This window comes from Xenopus tropicalis, chromosome 3 (genome assembly GCF_000004195.4).
Source record: "Xenopus tropicalis strain Nigerian chromosome 3, UCB_Xtro_10.0, whole genome shotgun sequence".
Lineage (NCBI taxonomy): Eukaryota > Metazoa > Chordata > Amphibia > Anura > Pipidae > Xenopus > Xenopus tropicalis.
Genome location: NC_030679.2, coordinates 150349369 through 150371816, shown reverse-complemented (window position 1 = coordinate 150371816; position 22448 = coordinate 150349369). Strand labels below are relative to the sequence as shown.

Here is a 22448-nt window from a genome sequence, read left to right as displayed (position 1 = left end):
CAGAACTCTCAGATAATCAATGAGTTTCTCTTTGTTCTGTTTCTCTGGATTTATATTGTGACATTATTTGGAAATCTTCTTATAATTATATTGGTAATAACAGTCTCAGCCCTGAGATCTCCCATGTACGCCCTTCTCTCCCAGCTGTCTCTGGCTGATGTTTTGCTCAGTACCAGTATTACTCCAAATTTCTTGTGGTTATTACTGAATGGAGGGGGCACAATATCTGCTACTGGTTGTATCACACAGTTTTACTTCTATTGTGTTTCAACAGTTTCAGAATTTTATCTCCTCACAGCCATGGCCTATGACCGATATCTGGCCATCTGCTCCCCACTTCATTATGCCTCCATTATGGGTTTCAGGCTTTGCCTCTATATGAGTCTTTCTTCCTGGGGCTTAGCCCTTATAATAAGTTTGGTTATGAATCTTCTGACATTTAATTTGCAGTTCTGTGGCCCATTTGTTATAGATCATTATTTCTGTGACTTTGCCCCTATTATTAAACTTTCCTGCACAGATTACAAAGCCTTGGAACTAACAGATATTATTTTGGGCATATTTATTACTCTGCTCCCTTTCTGCTTCATAATTTACAGTTATGTTGCCATTGGCCTTGCCATTCTCAGGATCTCCTCTACTGAAGGAAGACACAAAGCCTTCTCCACTTGCAGCTCCCATTTAATAGTTGTGTGCATGTACTGTGGGACTGTGATAATAATTTATATGGTACCATCCAAGGCCCATAACTTCAATATCAATAAAATACTGTCCCTTCTATACACAGTTGGAACACCATTTTCTAATCCAATAGTATACAGCCTGAGAAACAATGAGATTAAAAATGCTCTTTGGAAGTATATACTTCAATCCCTCTAACCAAACCTCAGTGCATAAAGTATATATATATATATATATACACACACACAAACATGCTGGAACTCATTTTTAGTGATTCGCAGCAAAAAAAAATATTTACTGTGTGGCTTTTTTACCACGTGACCTTCATTTTGCAGCCATTGAAGTCTATGGGTGGAACTTGGTGAAAAATTTAGCTCATCACTACTCATTTTCCGATTTGCTGCCCACTTTTCCAATTTAGTCAAATCGCTCTGCAAAGCGGCAGCATCCTGCATGGAACTTATAGCTCTGCACAATTTAGTATCGTCAGCAAAAAATAAAGTACTTTCAATACCTACATTAAGGTCATTAATTAACAAGTTAAAAAGCAAAGGACCAAGGACTGACCCCTGCGGTACCCACTAACCACACTGGTCCAATTAAAATGCTCTATTTACCACCAGTGTTTGTAATCTTTCATTCAGCCATCTGTACAGTACGCTTCAGCAAAGTCTAAAAAGATCACATCCACTGCCATTCCAAAGTCAAGGTTCCTGCTCACCTCCTCAGCCAGCTTTGCCCCTTAGCTGGGGAAGAAATTACATTTACCCCTCTGCCCTGACTGAGGGGCCAGAAAGTTCTTTAGCAGAATCCACGGCCGTTGCTCACAATCTTTGGTTTGTATCTTGTAACCTTTATGTTCCCTATTTATACATGAGCTTTCTCTCCCTATTGGGATGCAATGATATGTAGTCAAAAGTTAAATAAAAGCTAATACTTTATACTTTAAAAAAATCTTGGAAAGGGCAACACATTCATTTGACTGGGTCACTCATAGACCTCAAGTTTTCTAGATTATTGAAAAGAGATATCAAATATATTCCACTCGTACAGGAGGTTAAATACCTGCTCTCTCTAGAAGCTAAATCCTCAGGATAGACAAGGCACGTACCATGGGAAGATATTAAAGTGACACTTTATAATATAGGATCAACATTTCAGTCTGGGTTCCAGAACCCTTTTAAAGTCAAAAATGAACCCAAAAGGAAATTTCATACTACAAAATAAGTGAAAATAAAACCCAAGCCTTAAATATCAATATCTCTCCTACCATATTAAAAAAATTTAAAAAACAATTCAAATTTGAATGGCGTAATGACTAAATTCAAAATAATAACATTTACAAAAGATCCCACTAAGATGTATTTCATATTCAAATTTCAATTTTTTGAATGACCACATGAAATTTCTTGGGATACAACTTACAAAAGATCCTACTCAGGTGTATCAATTTCATTATCTTCCTTCAAGGGGAAGTTAATCCCATGATTGTTTTCTATTTCACCCAGTTTCAAGTGAAACTTAAACATACTGTATTGTTGTTTTTCAAAAATGCCCCTAAAATGGCTGCTGGAGCACTTCCTGTTTGGGAAAAATAAATAAAGAGGATTCATGAAAACTGAACGTTCATTTAAACTCAAATTTTTCGAGTTTTAACGATACATGTGGCTTAAAAAATGCAGGATTTTTGAATGCAAACTAAAAAAAAGCATTATGGTAACATTTTATAAATTCAACAGCAAATTTAAGTTTATACGACTTTCAAGGCCAGCAAAAAAAAAGAAATAAAGTTGAAGTGCTACAGCCAAGTTTGTTTGTGCAAAAATACAAAAGTAATTAATCTTCTGCATGTGCTCAAAATATATTTGCTGCAGAGAGACATGCAAAATAGTCGTATAATTATAATATTTGAAAAATAGACCAAAAGGGGAAACTCACAAAACAAAGCCCCCTACGAGTTTCTCATGGATCATCGCACTTCCTCAGAACGTAATAATGTTTAGTCACATGGTCTGTAAAACACTAACAAGATGGCTCACTAAAATGACATCATCACCTACAGAGATGCTCCAATGATGTAACATCAAAGGTTCAATGGAGCATCTCCGTAGGTGATGATGTCATTTTAGTGAGCCATCTTGTTAGTGTCTTAAAGACCATAGTAGACTATTAAAAATAATCTACTGAAATTAAAAGATATAACAGATCATCTGAAATGGTTTGACATTTTAAAGCAAGAACTTTCTCTGGAAAACTCTGAATTTCACAAATATCTACAACTAAGGGACTTTTTGAATTCCCTGCCACAGAAAAAACTGTACCCTCTTTCTATATTTGAGACTTTTATATCTTCTAAATGTGATACACAGAAAGGCCTTGGTAGTCTCCTAGTTCACAACTATGTAATTCCCACAAGTATAGGGTTACATTTTGTCACCAAAAAAATTCACAAAATTATTTCTGGTGACAGAGACGTCATTCTTTGATCCTTTTAATCCTCTATCATGGATTTTTCTCTATTGTGATTGGTCAATTTATGATTAATATGGGACACGATTTGGGATTATGACCCACGGATACTCATTTGCGGAGATACCCCATCCTTAACCCTTTAACTGCCAGATGATTTGGACAAAATGGAACTTCTACTGCCAGACTGTTTTTGAACATTTTGCACTCTTTCACTTTGGGGGGCCTTTCCAAGAGGCCACTTTTAGTTTAACTCGGAAAATAATAAACATTTTTTTTTCCGGCACAACCTAAGCTTTCAAAATATGCAAGAATTTTTGTGTATTTGCATTTCTGTAACAAGATATAGGCCTCTAAATGTCTAAAAAAGGAGAATCAGAAACATGGATTATTTTATGCAGGAAAATACAACTTATTTGAAAAGTTTAATGTGTCTTTAATGAGGGGTAAAGCTATAACAAAGTACATTAACCCAAGAAAGCCATATATTTTTGGAAAGTACACATTCCCCCAAATCTAAATAGGTATCTGTGTCTTTCTACTCTAAAGTACCAAACCGCAAAGCTTTCCTAAAATTGGCAATTTTGAAGAGATTTCTGAATATCGCCTCAAAACTTTTACTTTGCAGCATCCTACCTCCCACATACTATTAGGTACCAAGATAAAACATCCTAATTATGTACCCCAGGGGTCCACTGAACAGTTTGATGCCCAATGTGTATAGGTTTACCTAAGTATGTGGCATGTAGGGGCCTCAAGGTGAAGATACCTCATACGATCTATCATATCTGTCATTTTAGCTATTGCAAAACCAACACATTTACTGCTCCAGAAAGCTGCATATGTTAGATTTCAAGGCCAAATATTCCACTTAGAGCAGGTTTACCCTATAAAGCTATACATTTTTAGAAAGAACAAATTCTGATGGATCTAGAATAGGCACAGGTGTCTTTCTACTCCAAATGTTAAATGTACCAGTTTCAAAGCTTCCAATCTACAGCTTCTTATCTCCCACATATCATTAGGGAGAGGCAGAGGTTGACCTAAGTATGTGGCATGTAGGGGCCCTAAAATGAAAATACCCCCATATGCTGTATCATTTTTGTTTCAGTTACTGCAAAATCAACACATTTACTGCATTTTATGGTGGGTAAAGCCACAAAAAATGAAGATTACCCCAGAAAACCATATATTTTTGGAAAGTACTCATTCCTCCAAATGTAAAATGGTTACCCGTGTCTTTCTGCTCCAAAGTACCAAGCCGCAAAGATTTTCTAAAGTTGTCTATGATGATTCTCATTCATCGAGGCCATGATATACAGTATCTAGTAGAATTAAGTCTAAAGCAACTGGACTTTTCTGAGTTTTTCTTGAAAACGTTTCACCACTCAGCCGAGTGGCTTCTTCAGTTAGAAGAAGTCACTCGGATGAGTGGTGAAATGTTTTCAAGAAAATCTCAGAAAAGTCCAGTTGTTTTAGACTTAATTCTACTAGATACTGTTTTCTAAATTTGGCTATTTTGAGAAGATTTGTAAAAATCACCTCAATTCTTTCACTTTTCAGCATCTTTTCTCCCACATACTATTAGGTACCAAGGTAAAACATCCTAATTATGTATCCCAGGGGTCCACTGAACAGTTTGAAGCCCAATGTGCATAGTTTTACCTAAGTATGTGGCATGTAGGGGCCTCAAGATGAAAATACCCCTTACAATCTATCATTTCTGTAATTTCAGCTATTGCTGAAAAAGCTAGAAAAAAAGTACATTCATCCCAGAAAACCATACATTTTTGGAAAGTACACAATCCTCCGTATCTAAAATGGGTACCCATGTCTTTCTACTCCAAAGTATGAAGCCGTAAAGATTTTTTAAAATGGGCGATTTTGATGAAACTTCCAAAAATCACCTCAAAACTTCCACTTTGCACCATCTTTTCTCTCACAGGTCATTAGGTAACCATTTAAAACATTCTAAATATGAACACCAGGGGTCTACCGAACAGTTTGATAAACCTATATATTTATTGGACATCAAAGTATATGGCACTTAAAGACCCCAAATACAGTATACCTTGTGCACACTAATTTCATGGCTTATATTTACCTAAATGAAAAACACACAGGCAGTTTTGTGTGTGGTAAAAGAGGCAAAAATTTAAGGTGATTCCTGAAAACCATATATTTTTGGAAAGCAGACAAATCCTACATGGGTAAAGATGCCTTTCTACACAAAAGAACCAATCTGCAAAGCTTTCCTACATTTAGCATTTTTTTGTGTAATTTCTGATAATCGCCTGAAAAAACTTAGCAATTTGCCGTTTTTATCTCACACAATTTTGTACATACAAATGGCAAATCACCCTAAATATGAATGCCAGAGGTCTACTGAACAGTTTGATGGCCAATATGCATAGATTTATCTAAGTATGTGGTTATGTACAGATCCCAAATAAAAGTAGCGCATGTGAATTTTTTCCCCTGCCAACTCAGCTTCTGCAAACAAAACCACTGACTGCATATTATGTACCGTAAGACCCCCTAACTGTACAGAGACCCCCAGAAAACCTTATATTTTTGGAAAGTACACACTCTGACAAATCAAACATGGGAAGGACATCTTTCTACACCAAACTATCAAACAACAAAGCTTTCTTAAATTTAGCAGTTTTGATGACATTTCTGAAAATCGCCTAAAGATGTTGCAATTTGCCATTTTTAACTCACACAATTTTTTACATACAATGGAAAATCTCCACCAATATGAACGCCAGAGGTCTACTGAACAGTTTGATGGCCAATATGCATAGATGTTCCAAAGTATGTAGTTATGTACAGATCCCAAATAAAAGTAGTGCATGTGAATTTTTTCACTTGCCAACTCAGCTTCTGCAAACAGAGCCTCTGACTGCATATTATGTGCTGTAAGACCCCCTAACTGTACAGAGACCCACAGAAAACCATATATTTTTGAAAAGTACACATTCTGACAAATCAAACATGGGTAAGGACATCTTTCTACACCAAACTTTCAAACAGCAAAGCTACTCTAAAAGAAATGCAACAAACAACAATGCAAGTGCTTTGGAGTGGAGAGAGATTCCCTTTTCTACCAATAACATTGGTACTACATTGTTGTACCAATATAACTGCTTTTTTTTTTTTTAAACAACGTAGTACCTATGTTGTTGGAAGGGAAAGAGTTAATGCACTAAATGTTAAGGATGGCATCTTAGTAGTAAATCCTTAGCATCAAGTACTTTCCTAAAACCAACCAAATATTTGGTGTTTATAAAATATACAGAAAAAATAGTTCTTAGATTTGTTTCTGCCATTTGTTTTAGGAGGAAATTTGTATTAGTAACAAACATCTCCTTATCCTCCTGGGACCTTCCAATAAGTCTCTGTGTTATACACGGCCCAGGGGATAGTTACAGAATGGCTGTTATGTTCCTTTCCAAAGGTATAAAAACCCCATCTCTGTAATGCCAAATGGCTTCCCTTATCCATGCAGTATAGAGTTATGGCTGCTCTTTGCTGAATGGCACTGCTCACCCTACAGGATTCTTTTTGGGTGGGGGACCCCTATAGATTTTGGTGGGGAAGTTGGTAACTGTCTCTGACTTAACTGTATATGTTATATTATTTCTTTTTATAGTTCCAGGCAATGCATAAGGTGAATCAGACATCAGGTATATCTTTCCTTCTTTTGGGATTTCAGAACTCTCAGATAATCAATGAGTTTCTCTTTGTTCCATTTCTCTGGATTTATATTTTGACATTATTTGGAAATCTTCTTATAATTATATTGGTAATAACAGTCTCAAAACTAAGATCTCCTATGTACATTCTACTTAGTCAGTTGTCTTTGTCTGATGTTTTGCTCAGTACCAGTATTACTCCAAATTTCTTGCGGTTATTACTGAATGGAGGGGGCACAATATCTGCTACTGGTTGTATCACACAGTTTTTCTTCTATTGTGTTTCAGCAGTTTCGGAATTTTTCCTCCTCACAGCCATGGCCTATGACCGATATCTGGCCATCTGCTCCCCACTTCATTATGTCTCCATTATGGGTTTCAGGCTTTGCCTCTATATGAGTCTGTGTTCTTGGGGCTTAGCCTTTATAATAAGTTTGGTTATGAATCTTCTGACATTTAATTTGCAGTTCTGTGGCCCATTTGTTATAGATCATTATTTCTGTGATTTTGCCCCTATTCTTAAACTTTCCTGCTCAGGTTATAAAGCTGTGGAATTAACAGATATTATTTTGGGCATACCGTTTACTCTGCTCCCTTTATGTTTCATAATTTACACTTATGTTTCCATTGGCCTTGCCATTCTCAGGATCTCCTCTACTGAAGGAAGACACAAAGCCTTCTCCACTTGCAGCTCCCATTTAATTGTTGTGTGCATGTACTGTGGGACTGTGATAATAGTTTATATATTACCATCCAAGGGTCATAACTTCAATATCAATAAAATGCTGTCCCTTCTATACACAGTTGGAACACCATTTTCTAATCCAATAGTATACAGCCTGAGAAACAATGAGATTAAAAATTCTCTTTGGAAGTATATAGTTAGATAGTTACTTTGGAAAATAGACCAAAGTCTATCAATGTCATGCTCTCACCTTGAGGAACCCCCTATGCTACTTCAACTGAAAGTTTCATTTCTCTAATCTAAGGGGGATCCCCCATTATCTGCCTATAATCCCCTCTAATGTACTTGTACAGAGTAATCATGTTCCTTCACAAATGTCTTTTTTCAGAGAAAAGAATCCCAACCCTGACAGTCAAACCTCACAGTTTATATCCTTCTTAAGGAATGGGGTCCAAAACTGCCCCCCATACTCAAGGTGAGGCCTTACCAGGGACCTATAAAGAGGCAAAATTATGTTCTCATCCCTTGAGTCAATGCCCTTTTCTATACAAGACAGCACTTTATTTGCTTTAGTAGCCACAGAATGACACTGCCTGGAATTAGATAACTTGTTATCTACAAAAAAAACCCAGATCCTTCTCCATTAGGGATCCCCTAAATCACTGCCATTTAGTGTATGACTTGCATTTATATTATTTCTACCAAAGTGCATACATTTGTATTTATCAATGCTGGACCTTATTTTAGTGATGAGTGAATTTATTCTGTTTCACTTAGGTGAAATGTTTTTCTACTGTGTGACTTTTTTACCCTGTGACCTTCATTTTGCAGCAATTAAAGTCTATGGGCCTTTTCATGGTGGAACTTGGAAAAAAAATTTAGCTCTTTAATATCCATTTTGCTGCCCAGTCGTCCAATTTAGTCAAATCACTCTGCAAAGTGGCAGCATCCTGCATGGAACTTTAGTTTTTGCTGACGACACTAAATTGTGCAAAACTATAAGTACTTTCAATACCTACAATAAGGTAATTAATAAACAAGTTAAAAAGGAAAGGACCAAGGACTGACCCCTACGATACTCCACTAACAACACTGGTCCAACTAGAAAATGTTCCATTTACCACAACTCTTTGTAATCTTTCATTCAGCCATCTGTACAGTATGCTTCAGCAAAGTCTAAGAAGATCACATCCACTGCCATTCCAGGGTAGAGGTTCCTGCTCTCCTCCTCATAAAAGGCAAGAGCTTTTACACTGGTACAAACTCATAGTATTGGGATTTGTAATGTAGTTAAGTATATTATCATTTTTTACTCCTTCCAAAAGCTTTCTTACCAACTGATGTCTAACTGATGAGACTAACAGGCCTATAGCTTTTAGAATGATAATGGGATCCCTTTTCAAAAAGAGGCAGCACGTTAGCTTTCACCAGTCTCTCTGCACCATGCCAGACCTCAATGGACCAATGAATCCTAAAAAATTAGAGAGCTTTGGCAATCACAACACTCAGCTCATTTAATACCCTGGGATGAATCCCATCCAGTCCTGGACATACGTTTACCTTTACATGTTCAAGTCTCTTTTGAATTTCCTCCTGAGTGACCCATGTATCAGTAGTTATATTACTAGAGTTGGGTCTATTAAAAAGGAAGCCTTCAGTAGGTGGTTCCTCAGTAGTGTAGACAGATAAAAAATAACAGTTTAGAATATCTGCTTTTCTCATCAAATTCAGCCTCTTTTCATGAAGAAATATTGTGTGGAAATCAAGAATGTGTATCCAGGCTGATTTATTTTTTCAAAAAACCCTACTAGCCCCACCTATCTTCATGCTATCCCCTTTCCCAGGCTGTGCATGGGGGGCCAGCGATACTCAGCCCACTGTACTATAGGATAGGAACCAATCATCAGCTGGACTAACCTGATAGGAAACTGAAGCCTGTCTTTGCTTGTGTGACTGCAGGGCTGTGATTGGCTATCCCCCTCCTACTGTGCTTCTGGCAGGGACCATTCAGACACATCCACCCCTTATTATGACACGGATGGGGATCAGAGAGGATCTATGGGGAATGCCAATAAAGGGGCCATTTTTTTAAGATAATGATAGTTTTTCGCCCAAAGTAAAACCAACACCATATAATATTCATTATTGCCTACAATATTGGAGGAGGGTTTTTTTAGTTATCCTATATCTCTCCTTTAAAGTTCCTCTTTTGAATTGTGTATTTAAAGTGTTTATGACAAATTTTCTTCCTTTTTTGATGAACACCAAAAAGCATGATGGTTTGAACAATCTTAATTACCGTTATTACTTAGATTTGCTTATTCATATTATTGTTAGCCCTATAAGTGAAGCTTTATTGTTTGGAAAGGGTTACGTTAGGGACAGCCACCTTTGCCCCTTAGCTGGTGTAGAAGGAACATTTACCCCCTGCCCTGACTGAGGGGCCAGAAAGTTGTAGTTCTTTAGCAGAAGCCACGGCTGTTGCTCACAATCTTTGGTTTGTATCTTGTAACCTTTATGTTCCCTATTTATATATGAGCTTTCTCTCCATATTGGGATGCAATGATATGTAGTCAAAGGTTAAATAAAAGCTAAAGTTTTCTACTAAAAAAAAACCTTCTAAAAGGCAACACATTCATTTGACCAGGTCACTCACAGACCTCAAGTTTTCTATATTATTTAAAAGAAATATAAAATATATTCCACTCGTGTACAGGAGGTTAAATACCTGCTCTCCCCAGAAGCTAAATCCTCAGGATAGACAGGGCACGTACCATAGACAGATATTAAAGTGATACTTTATAACATTTCAGTTTGGGTTCCAGAACCCTTTTCAAGTAAAAAAATAACCCAAAAGGAAAATTTATACTACAAAATAAATGAAAATAAAACCCAAGCCATAAATACCAATATCTCTCCTACCATATTAAAGAAAGATTTATTATTAAGGTGTATCAATTTCTTTATCTTCTTTCAAGGGGAAGTTAATCCCATCATTGTTTTCTATTTCACCCAGTTTCAAGTGAAACTTAAAAACATTATTGTTTTCCAAAAGCAAAATGGCTGCTGGAGCACTTCCTGTTTGGGAAAAATGAAGAGGACTCATGAAAACTGAATGTCCATTTAAACTATGAATGATTCAAGCATTATGGTGACATTTTTATAAATACAAAAGTGATGAATTTTACTTTATACGACTTTCAGGGCCAGAACAAAATGAAATAAAGTGCTACAGCCAACTTTGTTTGTGCAAAAATACAAAATGAATTAATCTTCTGCATTTGCTCAAAATATATTTGCTGTAGAGAGACATGCGAAATAGTGTCGTATAATTCTAATATTTGAAAAATAGACCAAAAGGGGAAACTCACAAAACAAAGCCCCCTACGCGTTTCTCATGGGTCGCCGCACTTCCTCAGGATGTAATAATGTTTAGTCATATGGTCTGTAAAACACTAACAAGATGGCTCACTAAAATGACATCATCACTTACAGAGATGCTCCAATGATGTAACATCAAAGGTTCATTTTAGCATCTCCGTAGGTGATGATGTAATTTTAGAGAGCCATCTTGACAGTGTTTTATAGACCAAAACATTATTATGTTATGAGGAAGCATGGTGATCCATGAGAAACACGTAGGGGGCATTGTGTACCCCATGCTCTAAACCTACCATAGCCGTGCTATTGGCTTGGTTACAGCCACGAAGGAGTTACATTTAATATGGGACACGATTTGTGATTATGACCCACAGATACTCATTCCAACTTTTTTTGGAGATACCCCATCCTTAATGCCATCCTTAACATTTTGTACTCAAACCTCAGTATCAAGTACTTTCCTAAATCCAAACAAATATTTGAAAATATACAGGAAAATAGATTTTACATCTCTTTCTGCCATTTGCTATAATATATATGTATAATATGAAATTGTTATTAGTAACAAACATCTCCTTATCCTCCTGGGACCTTCCAATGAGTCTCTGTGTTATACACGGCCCAGGGGATAGTTACAGAATGGCTGTTATGTTCCTTTCCAAAGGTATAAAAACCCCATCTCTGTAATGCCAAATGGCTTCCCTTATCCATGCAGTATAGAGTTATGGCTGCTCTTTGCTGAATGGCACTGCTCACCCTACAGGAATCTTTCCTTTGAAATTTTTTGATCTTCTATTTAAAATTAACAACAACTAACAAAGGTAAATTTACATTGTAAGAAAAACATAAAACAAATCTATTAACTGTTCGATCCATATTATGTCTAAATGTAACATGTTGATATTTTGTCAATGTCTAAATCATGCTAAAAGGTCATTCTGAGAATTCACACAAGGCAGCAAATGTGTAAGAAACACTGGGAGCTTTGGGTTAAACAGAACACTAATTTTGGACTCATATCATTCAATATTTCAGTCCAGGGAGGGAGGCAGAAATAAGTCAAAAACCTTAGAGAAATAAGATTACATCTATACTATGTTACTACATCAATGTCTAAATCATGTTAAAAGATAATTCTGAGATGAACCAAATCTTCTCATACGGGGCAACAAATGAGTGGAGTAGGGCACAAATGTTGGACTCTATCTGCATTACAGTATATCTTCTAACTTCTCTGTTGTACGGTTCCAGGCAATGCATAAGGTGAATCAGACATCAGGTATATCTTTCCTTCTCTTGGGATTTCAGAACTCTCAGATAATCAATGAGTTTCTCTTTGTTCTGTTTCTCTGGATTTATATTGTGACATTATTTGGAAATCTTCTTATAATTATATTGGTAATAACAGTCTCAGCCCTGAGATCTCCCATGTACGCCCTTCTCTCCCAGCTGTCTCTGGCTGATGTTTTGCTCAGTACCAGTATTACTCCAAATTTCTTGTGGTTATTACTGAATGGAGGGGGCACAATATCTGCTACTGGTTGTATCACACAGTTTTACTTCTACTGTGCCCCAGCAAGTTCAGAACTATTACTCCTCACAGCCATGGCCTATGACCGATATCTGGCCATCTGCTCCCCACTTCATTATGCCTCCATTATGGGTTTCAGGCTTTGCCTCTATATGAGTCTTTGTTCTTGGGGTGTAGCCCTTACATTGTGTTTCTTTATAAATCTTCAGACATTTAATTTGCAGTTCTGTGGCCCATTTGTTATAGATCATTATTTCTGTGACTTTTCCCCTCTTTTTAAACTTTCCTGCACAGATTATAAAGCTGTGGAACTAACAGATATTATTTTGGCCATACCTTTTGTGCTGCTCCCTTTTTGCTTCATCATTTACACTTATGTTGCGATTGGCCTTGCCATTCTCAGGATCTCCTCTACTGAAGGAAGACACAAAGCCTTCTCCACTTGCAGCTCCCATTTAATAGTTGTGTGCACGTACTATGGGACTATGATAACAGTTTATATGGTACCATCCAAGGGCCATAACTTCAATATCAATAAAATACTGTCCCTTCTATACACAGTTGGAACCCCATTTTCTAATCCAATAGTATACAGCCTGAGAAACAACGAGATTAAAATTGCTCTTTGGAATATATGTCAAATTGAATCTCTTTGTGCTCTGTTTAAGCAACAGAATGGATATTAAAGTTGCTTTTTTGTAAAAGCATGATCATTTGGACAATCATAATTTACTTATATTTCCTTATCATTGATTTTATCATTAGTCACTTATGTGCTTGTCTGTTATCCAGTAGGCCTTCCCTACCCAAGCAGTAGGAGAAGTCAGTGATAGGAAAGATCTACAAGAGTAATCTATTCTTTTGAAGAACCACTGGCACAAAAGTTAATTGAGAGATCGGTTCTGTGTGTGTAAATCAGAGTGGTTAACCCTTCCGCAACCAATACAGCATGGGCCCACCTGAGACAAAGTCTCATGTAACAGGGGCCAATTCACTAATGTACGAATACAAATGATGAAATCTGATTATTTCTGATGATCGAAAATGTTGCAACAATTCTTTTCGTTTTAATACGAAAATTTCATACTTGCGATCCAAAAGTTCAGTACTTTTCGTATAAAACCAATAGTTTGCGTATGGTGATCCGATAGTCACAAAATGTTCATATCCCAATGATCGTAAACGGCACAAAACCCTTTCTGACTTTGACACTTCAATGCATGATGTGGGAAGCTTTCCAAAGGACTAATGGTACTCTGCAGCTCCAACCTGGGCAAAACAAAGTCACGATACTGAAGCTTGAATGAATTCTGAAACTTTTGTCGCACAAATTGTCACAAAGTATGAAAATGTTGCGGATATTAACGAAAAAGCAGCAGAAAATACGCAGTTCTAAAAGTTAGAAAAAATAAGATTTTTTCTTTTTGTAACCAATTGTTCATTGATAAATGGGCCCCATACTGTGCTGGGAGTTGCTGAGATTTGCAACTTGAGTTGGGTTAGATAAAGTTGGGTAAGAACAAGGAAGGTCCTGGGGACCAAGGAGTGCAGCATTAGTATTCAAATAATAATTATTGTAGTCGTTGCTCTGCTATATTTGTCTAGATTCATAAGTTGATATTGGCTGGTTATTTTTATATAATATGAATGTTTTGTAGAGGCACAAACAGCTACCCCCCAGCCCAATAAATAGTGACTGTCTATGTCATCTAACAGAAGCCCCTCAGGCATTTGCCAGAACCCACAGATTGCCATTCTTTGCCTAAAGATAGCTAAACCAATAAGGAGTCATTTACAACCACTAGGTGCAGTTGAGGTTGGGCAAAATGTCTGTTACTAAAGCCATTCTTTGCACTTCCACATAGTTGCACTGAGCATCTGTTCATTCTGAAACTTGTGTACAAACCTATAGGTGGCTATAGCTTCAGAGTTCCCACAGCAGCCTGAGTTGATGGACGCAATGTACTTGTACCTTAACAATTCTGCACGTGTCATTTTGATGTAAAATGGCAGAAATTATAAGATCCTGACTGCAATTAGAAGAACCTGTTCAACAGGTTGTGGTGCTTCAACATTCAATCCAACATGATTGCTCTAAAGTTCTTCTTAGTTCAGATAATATCCAACACTCTGTGGCAAAATGACACCTGGGCCTCATTCTTTAGGTGCAGGTTCATTGAATCAGTCCATATAGCCCACTTTGGAAACACTGGTGTTAGGGTTTGGGGAGACCAGGAAGCCTCAGGGTCTCTGGTCAATAGTGAAAAGTCGGAAGCTTTGTGGAGTCTGGAGGATGAGCCCAGTTTTCCATTAAGAGCCTTCCCCATTGCCCCCTCTCAAATTAAGATACTAGGGGTTAAATTTGGGAAGGGAGATAATGCCATGCTAAATTGGGAAGAGAAGTTGGATACTGGTTTGGCAAAAGTTCAGCGTTAGAATGGATGGAAGCTGACATATAGGGAAAGAGTTAACCTTATCAAGACTTTTCTGATCTATAGTCTATAGCCTGTTCTTCCAGATGCTCTGGGGGAGTAGGATAAACCCAATCAAAAGTGGGGTGAGTTCCTGCAGAGGAAAGAGGGAGGTTTGGGGATGGTCTGTCCTGTCTCCTTCTTTGGTGTCATGTTCCTGAAGTGTAACTTTGGGGGTCTGACTCAAAGAACAAGCTCCCTGTGGGAATGTTGTGTCAGGTCTTGGGCATTGGCTTTTATCATGGACTGGCTGCAGGGCGGTAGGGCGAAAGAGGTCCGAGTCAGACAGAGCTATTTCCCACCACACATTGCCCATGCCCTAAAGCTGATAAAGAGGTGGGGCATTGGGGTAACTGAAATCACATCATCCCCACGGAAGCAGATATATGTCAGGGTATTAACATCCTACTTTACCGTTCCAGTAAGGCCCTGGGGGAGGTACTAAAGTATCTAAACTGTGCAAGACTCCCTGCAAAGCTCTACGATAATGCCTGGCTGTCCCTGCAGGGCAAACTGTATGTGAGGGGCAATATGAAATATTTAAGTCATGTGAATAGGGAGTGTCCCTGGGGGTGTGGGGTGGAGGAGAGTCAGGAGCACTTTTTGGTTGGTTGTGGTGTGTCCAATAGTTTGTATGAGGGGGTGCTTAGGGTGATGGGTATTTATAATATATGCATCAATGATTATGCTGGGAGGGCCTATGGGATTGTCCATAGGGAGCATCACTTTAACCGGGAGACTGTGTTTATTATCTTTTCTGTTATTCGCTATCACTTGTGGTCTATGAGGTGTATGAAATCTCTGGGGAAGGAGAACGATTCAATAGACCAGACAATATGGAAAATTTGTTTATATTTATTAAAACAAATGACACACAAAAGCAGAGTGAGAGTGAAAAGTTCTGGGTGAATTTTGATTTTTGGTCTTTTTCTTTGTGAATAATGTATATATTGTAATAAAGTTTTACTTTGATATGTTTTTGCTTTGCTTTGTAAATGTTTTCAATTGTAAATAAAAATCCCTAGACTACAGATGGTAAGAACTGGAGCTACCACCATCTTTTGCAGTTCCCTGTTATAAATTTCCACTTGAAGTGGATCCCAGAGGCTGGAATGGTTGATCAGAAGTTCTATGACTAGAGAACAGGCAAAAGTTACAAAAACTTGAATAAACATGAAGGCTGTTGGCAGAGAGACCAGATTACACAACTCAGGCTACTGATACAAAGGCAAGGATAAGCAACCCTTCCATGGGAGGATTCAGAGCTGAGGAGGAGACTTGCAGTTCAGCTCAGAAGCTGCAGGAAAGAGAGACTGAATAATTCCAAGCAATTAACTAGGATGCAGTACCAGGGGATTTACAGAGAGAGAGAGTCAAAGAACAGACCAAGTCATACACAAAACTTAGGCAAATAAACCAGGAATATCTAACAAAAGAGTAATCAGGATACAGACCGGGTCATATACACATTATCAATAGTGATGAGCGAAAAGTTTCGCCAGGCATGGATTCGCGGCGAATTTCCGCGTTTCGCCATTGGCGGATTGTTTCGCGAAACGGATGAAAAATTTCGCTGCGGAAAAATTCGCTGCACGTCAAAAAATTGTCGCTGCGGGCGGCAAAGCAATAGCCGCGGGCGACGGAACAATAGCCGCGCGACAAAATAGCCACAGGCGACGGAACAATAGCCGCGCAACAAAATAATAGCCGCGGGCGACGAAACAATAGCCGCGCGACAAAATAATAGCTGCGGGCGATGAAACTATAGCCGCGCGACAAAATAATAGCCGTGGGCGATGAAACAATAGCCGCGCGACAAAATAATAGCCGCGGGCGACAATTTTTTTGTCGCACGACATTTTTGCCGTTTCGCGAATTTTTCGGAGAAGCGAAACGGAACAGATTCGCTCATCACTAATTATCAATAACACAGTACCAGAGTACTTTGGAAGTAGAACATAACCTGAATCCCTATACAGTACTGCAGTCCCTTTTCTAGCAAAGGGGAAAGCTACCTCCAGCTATCGATCCTTGTTGGAGCACAGGCTGCCCTTTTGAGCTATTCCTGCCTGTCTCACATTCCTAGAACATGCTATGACAGAGCTATCCTGTAACTAACTAAACCTTGTTAATGGGGTCCCTGATCACTGACTTACACTAGAAAGGTTGTCCCTCTAGGGCAGAACAGCTTTTCTGGGCCTTGTTAACTCCAGGCTCCCCAAACACGTCTGGTTCAACAGATGAAGGCCAAAGAGGAAGAGCACATATCAAATAGACCAAATGTAACCAAACTCAGCTCAATATTCTCTATACCAACTCACCAAATGTGGTGCACCAACCCCCAGACCCTTAGCTAAAAGTGTGGAACCACCATTTTCATCAACCATATGAAAGGGAAAAGGCACTCAAAAGGCACAAAGGTCACCATAAAATATTAGTTAAAAGCAAAAATCATTATTTGAGCAACACCTCTATTACCTTCCACTATTTGTGCTTCAATAGCAGCTAATCCTAGGCTAAATGAGAGCATCAGGAAAGAGCTGTTTATACACACAACAACCAATAAAAACAGATAGAAAAAAAGCTCACTGCAAAGCTGAATACTCTCTTAAAGATGTGGGGCAGACAGCTAGAGCAATAAGAACCCGTTTAAATGAACATAAAAGTAATAAGGAACTATACACCAGAGAGAGAAAAAGAAAAATCTGAAGAAAGTGGAAAGAAATATGTATCTGAATTATCTGTGGCCAAACATTTTTATGTAGCTAAGCATTCAGTGGCACAAGTCAGATGGGCAGTATTAGAACAAGTCCATTTACTTAGAGGTGGAAATTTGACTAAACAATTATTAAAAAGAGAGGCAGTGTGGATTAAAAAACTGGATTCCCTTTCCCCTCAAGGTTTAAACAAAAGCTCAAATAACACACATACTTAAATACTTCTCAGCCAATTCTCACGGGTGTCCTACATTAGTATAGAATGGTCTTAGTTTCCCTTTCCTGTTCAGGAACTGGCCAGTAAATATTACCGTTCTTAAGTATAAAAGTTGAAGCACACATGCGTTCTGGGTGTTTTTGAATTGGGTCAATTTATAGCGGTACACTTTCCCTGGCCCTCTCCCTCTCAGCACTATCCGTGTTAGCTCCTCCTACTCCCCATTGAGAAGAACCCTCCCAATTAATAAATATCCGTCCTGCCCCTTTACCTGTGTCTTTTTGTTCTTCTCATTCATTCTAATCAGGCAAACAGTTTCCCAGGAAGTCCAAGCTTTAGCGACTCCCAGAATAGAGCACTCAAGGGAAGACTACCTGAGTGACAAAGGGGACATGACAGAATATTCTGATGCTTCTTCAGGAGAGGAATCTGGGGGAGGATTACAAGGCAGACGTCGAGTTTGCCAAGGTGTCTCCCCTAGTCGAAGCGGTTAGAGAAGCGTTGGACCTTGCCTGGGGCCAAGAAGAAATCTCAGACTTTCCCATTTCATGAAGAAGTGAGAGCACTCATCAAGGATGAGTGGGAGGTGGTCTCCAGAAGGTCCGCAACGCAATCTAAATTCCGGAGGCTCTACCCCTTCAAAGAGGAAGATCTAAAGGATCTTTGTACCATACCAGCAGTGGATGCTCCTATAGTCAACCTGGCAAAGAATATAGTTCTTCCAATAGACGATCTCTCATCCTTGAAGGACACAATGGATCAACGTATAGAAGCAGATCTCAAAAGAGCTTTTTTGTGTGCAGGAGAAGCAGCAAGGCCAGCAGTGGCATGCATATCTGTAGCCAAAGGCATGGAAGTGTGGTTGAAAGGCATAGAGTTGGCTCTCAAGAATGGATAGGAGAGAACAAGAATCATTGAAGGTTTGACAGATCTCAAACTGGGAGCTTCTTTCCTGTTCAATGCAGCAGTGGAGCTCACTGGCCTTGCCTCTAGGTCCCTTGCCCTCCGCCAGGAAAGTCCTCTGGCTCAGGGCTTGGGAGGCAGACTCTCCCTCTAAGGCGGCCTTATGTACTTTGCCATTCCAGGGTCAGGTCTTGTTCAGGAAGAAACTAGAAGATCTGATATTGAAGGCTTCAGGAGGAAAGAGCCAATTCTTATCTCAGAAAAGGAAACAGAGATTTCAGTCAAAGTGGTCTCCCATGAGGAAGTCTTCATATCGGTCTAGGCCAAGTCCTGCGGGTGATTCTAGGCAATTCAGGAACAGATGAGAGGTTTTTAAGCCAGACTCTTGGCAGGGGAATCAGCAGGGTTCCTTTCGACAGTTCAGCCATAAGTCGGCTGCCAGTTCCAGCAGGAAAACTTTCTGAAGGTGGTGGTCCCCAAGGACCCAGAGTTGGATGAAGACTCAATTCAGGGGTGCCTGGGAAATATCCATAGAGGACAACTGGGCCTTGGAGATCATCCAGGGGGGTTACAAGCTAGAGTCCATCTGGTCGGTACCTCTGAGAAGATTTTGTCTGTCGCCCGAGCCGGATTCCGCAGACAAGCTTCAAGCCCTGGAAATTTGCATAGAGTCCATGTTGTTCCAAGATCTGGTAAGGCCAGTCCCAGAGCAGGGAGAAGGGGTTTACTCGCAGGTCTTCCTGATCAGGAAATAATTGGGATTCTGGCATCCGATTCTGAATTTGAGATGGCTGAATGGGTTTCTGAGGGTCCAGAAATTCAGAATGGAGTCACTAGAGTCAGTAAGAGCAGAGGTGATTCCAGGAGACTGGATGTGCACCCTGGACATCCAGGATGACTATCACCATGTTCCCATAGCAGAATCTCACCAGAAGTTCCTGAGGTTCGCAGTGGGGGAAAGGCATTTCCAGTTCACGTGCCTTCCATTCAGGCTCTCCACTGCGCCAAGGGTGTTTTCCAAGGTCCTGGTCACTCTGGTTGCAATTTTAAGGTGGGAAAAGCTAAGACTATTCCACTACCTAGATGACCTCAACCTCCTATCAAGATCAAGGAGCCAGGCACTGATGCAAAGGGACAGGGTCATCCAGGTGCTGGAGCGGCATGGCTGGTGCCTAAATTTTTCAAAAAGTCAACTCATACCCAGGCAGGAAGTCATCTTCCTTGGAGGCAGAATAAATTTGAGGAGTGGGATAGTTGCTCTGTCAGAGGAAAGACAGCAGAATCCACAGGATATAATCCAACATATCTTGTCCACAGACAGAATTCAAGCTGGCACATTATCCCAAGTGGTTAGCATGATGGCTTCCCCAATAAGCCTAGTCAGTTGGGCCCAGTGGCACATGAGGCAACCACAAGTCAAATTCATCAGAGCAGGGGGAATTGTCGACCCTTCAGAGCTCTAGATTGGTGGTCACAACCAGGACGCTTGTCCAGAGGAGTCCCTCTATTCCCAAGAGAGTGGGTCAGATTAATGACAGACGCATCAGCGTTAGGATGGGGGGCAGTACTGCAAAGTCAAGCAGCTCAAGGATTGTGGCTACAGTCCTCCTCAAATGTGCCCTCAAACATCTTGGAGCTAAGAGGCATCCTGCAAGCTCTCCAATTCTTCAGAAACGATTTAAAAGGCAGAAGAGTCAAGGTGAGATGTGACAATTGTACAGCAGTAGCCTGTAAGGTTTGATATAATATCCTATGTTCTCATATTCATATATGCATGTATTTTGATACTTTGATACACTTTGATACTTAGCATATCATACTCCATTTTAGAAATGTATCTCCATTTTGTAACAGCAACCAGCAAGGCTTGAACATCCCATAATAATTGTTTTTCCCAATTAGTACTTTTGCATAGCTTGCATTTTACAGGATGTGAACCTTCAAAAAGTAACTTTTTCTTATCTGTGTACTCTGTGTACTTCATTTCAACTAAAAAGGGATAAGTATTCTTTACTAACTTTATCAAAACCATTGTGTTTTTTTACTGTTGGGTTTTATTTATTTTTTTTCATAAGTAATTGTTGTTTTTGGAGCTAATTTACAAAGTTTGTGGGATCCATAGGCTTACAGCAGGTTACATTCCCTTGTAATTACCCTCAGCTTGAGGAGGGTGGGGTTTGATTAGTTCACCTTTACAGACTGCATAAATAGAACCACAGGCAGTCCAGTGGAGCTTGCTCTGGTGGTAGGTGCTCTGTAAGTGTTTGCTCTTTAAGTGGGACTCTGTAAGTGGAGTTATAAACTCAGGGAGTTAGTGGGGGCTCTGTAAGTGGAGTTATAAACTCAGGGAGTTAAACACTAAGGGAGTTAAAAACAAGGTAAAACAAGGTATTTACTACAAGTCCTTACACCTATTTTTGTTTAACTGTTCTTGTAACTGGGAGAATGAGTGGTAGCAACATTGAAGGTCTGACACAGTGCACAGCCTGCCACATGTATGCAGTTGTGGAACAACAGTTCCAAAGTGCCACCTCTGTTGTGGATGTGAGCGAGTTGCCACTTTAGAGGCTCGCGTTAGAGCCCTAGAGGAACACGTTGCAACACTGCGTTCAATCTTGAGAGGGGTCTCTTGCTAACTGAACAAGAACTAGTGGGGTCAGATAGTAGGGGGGGAGGGGAGCAGCAAAAGGATGATAGGGCAGTAAGCTGGGTGACAGTTAGAAAATCTAGTGTGGGGAAAAGGAAAAGGGAGGCTGCTCCAGGGTTTGCGCATCCCAACAGATTTGCCAGATTGTGTGAAGAAGATGGGAGTGTGAACTCTGGATTGGCGGTTCTAGGTGAGGCTGATCTCTCTAACAGCCGGGAGACCAGTTTCACTAGTAGTGGTGGGGAGGAGAGCAGAGCTAGGCCTAAACAGATGGTGGTTATAGGGGATTCGATCATTAGGAAAGTGGACAGGGTAATCTGTCAAGCGGATCGCTTCAACCGGACAGTTTGCTGTCTTCCTGGTGCCAGGGTTCGGCATGTGGTTGATCGGGTTGACACATTATTGGGAGGGGCTGGGCATGACCCGGCTGTCTTGGTACATATCGGTACTAACGACAAAATGAACGGTAGGTGGGGGACTTTAAAGAGTGAGTTCAGGGATCTAGGCTCTAGGATTAGGCAAAGGTCCTCCAATGTCATTTTTTCGGAAATTTTGCCGGTGCCGCGTGCAAGTTTAGGGAGACAGCGGGAGCTTAGGGAGCTAAATGCGTGGCTAAAGTCTTGGTGTAGGAAGGAAGGGTTTGGGTTCCTAGAGCACTGGGCTGACTTTTCCTTGGGGTACAATCTATACAGCCCTGACGGATTGCACCTCAATGGAAGGGGGTCTGCTGTGCTAGGGGAGAGAATGGTTAAGAGGTTGGAGGAGTGTTTAAACTAGACAAGGGGGGGGTGGGTGAGCTAGAATTCCATGGGAAAATTAGTGTAGACGGGGTAGGGGGACTAGCAAAGGGTTGTGGGGGAGGAGTGAGGGGGGCATATAGTTTATCAGATAAGGAGCTTCCGTTACAAGGAAAGCAGTCTCATAATTGCCTTAGCTCTAATTCTCCCTTAGCTAATGTAACCATCAGAGGGAGAAGTAATAATCTCCGCTGCATGCTGGCTAATGCGCGTAGCTTGTCGGGTAAATTAGGGGAGCTGCAAGCTATTGC

General features: G+C 39.8%; 1 protein-coding gene across 1 annotated transcript in view; it reads left to right on the top strand.

The window, feature by feature from the left end:
- LOC116409635 (olfactory receptor 10A2-like) overlaps nt 1-18748 on the top strand; it is a 31510-nt gene extending 12762 nt beyond the window's left edge. Inside the window, 1 exon segment of the mRNA XM_031898363.1 lies at nt 18332-18748. Within this exon segment, the coding sequence (XP_031754223.1) occupies nt 18332-18748 (417 nt within the window).
- Nucleotides 18749-22448: the final 3700 nt, after the last annotated feature.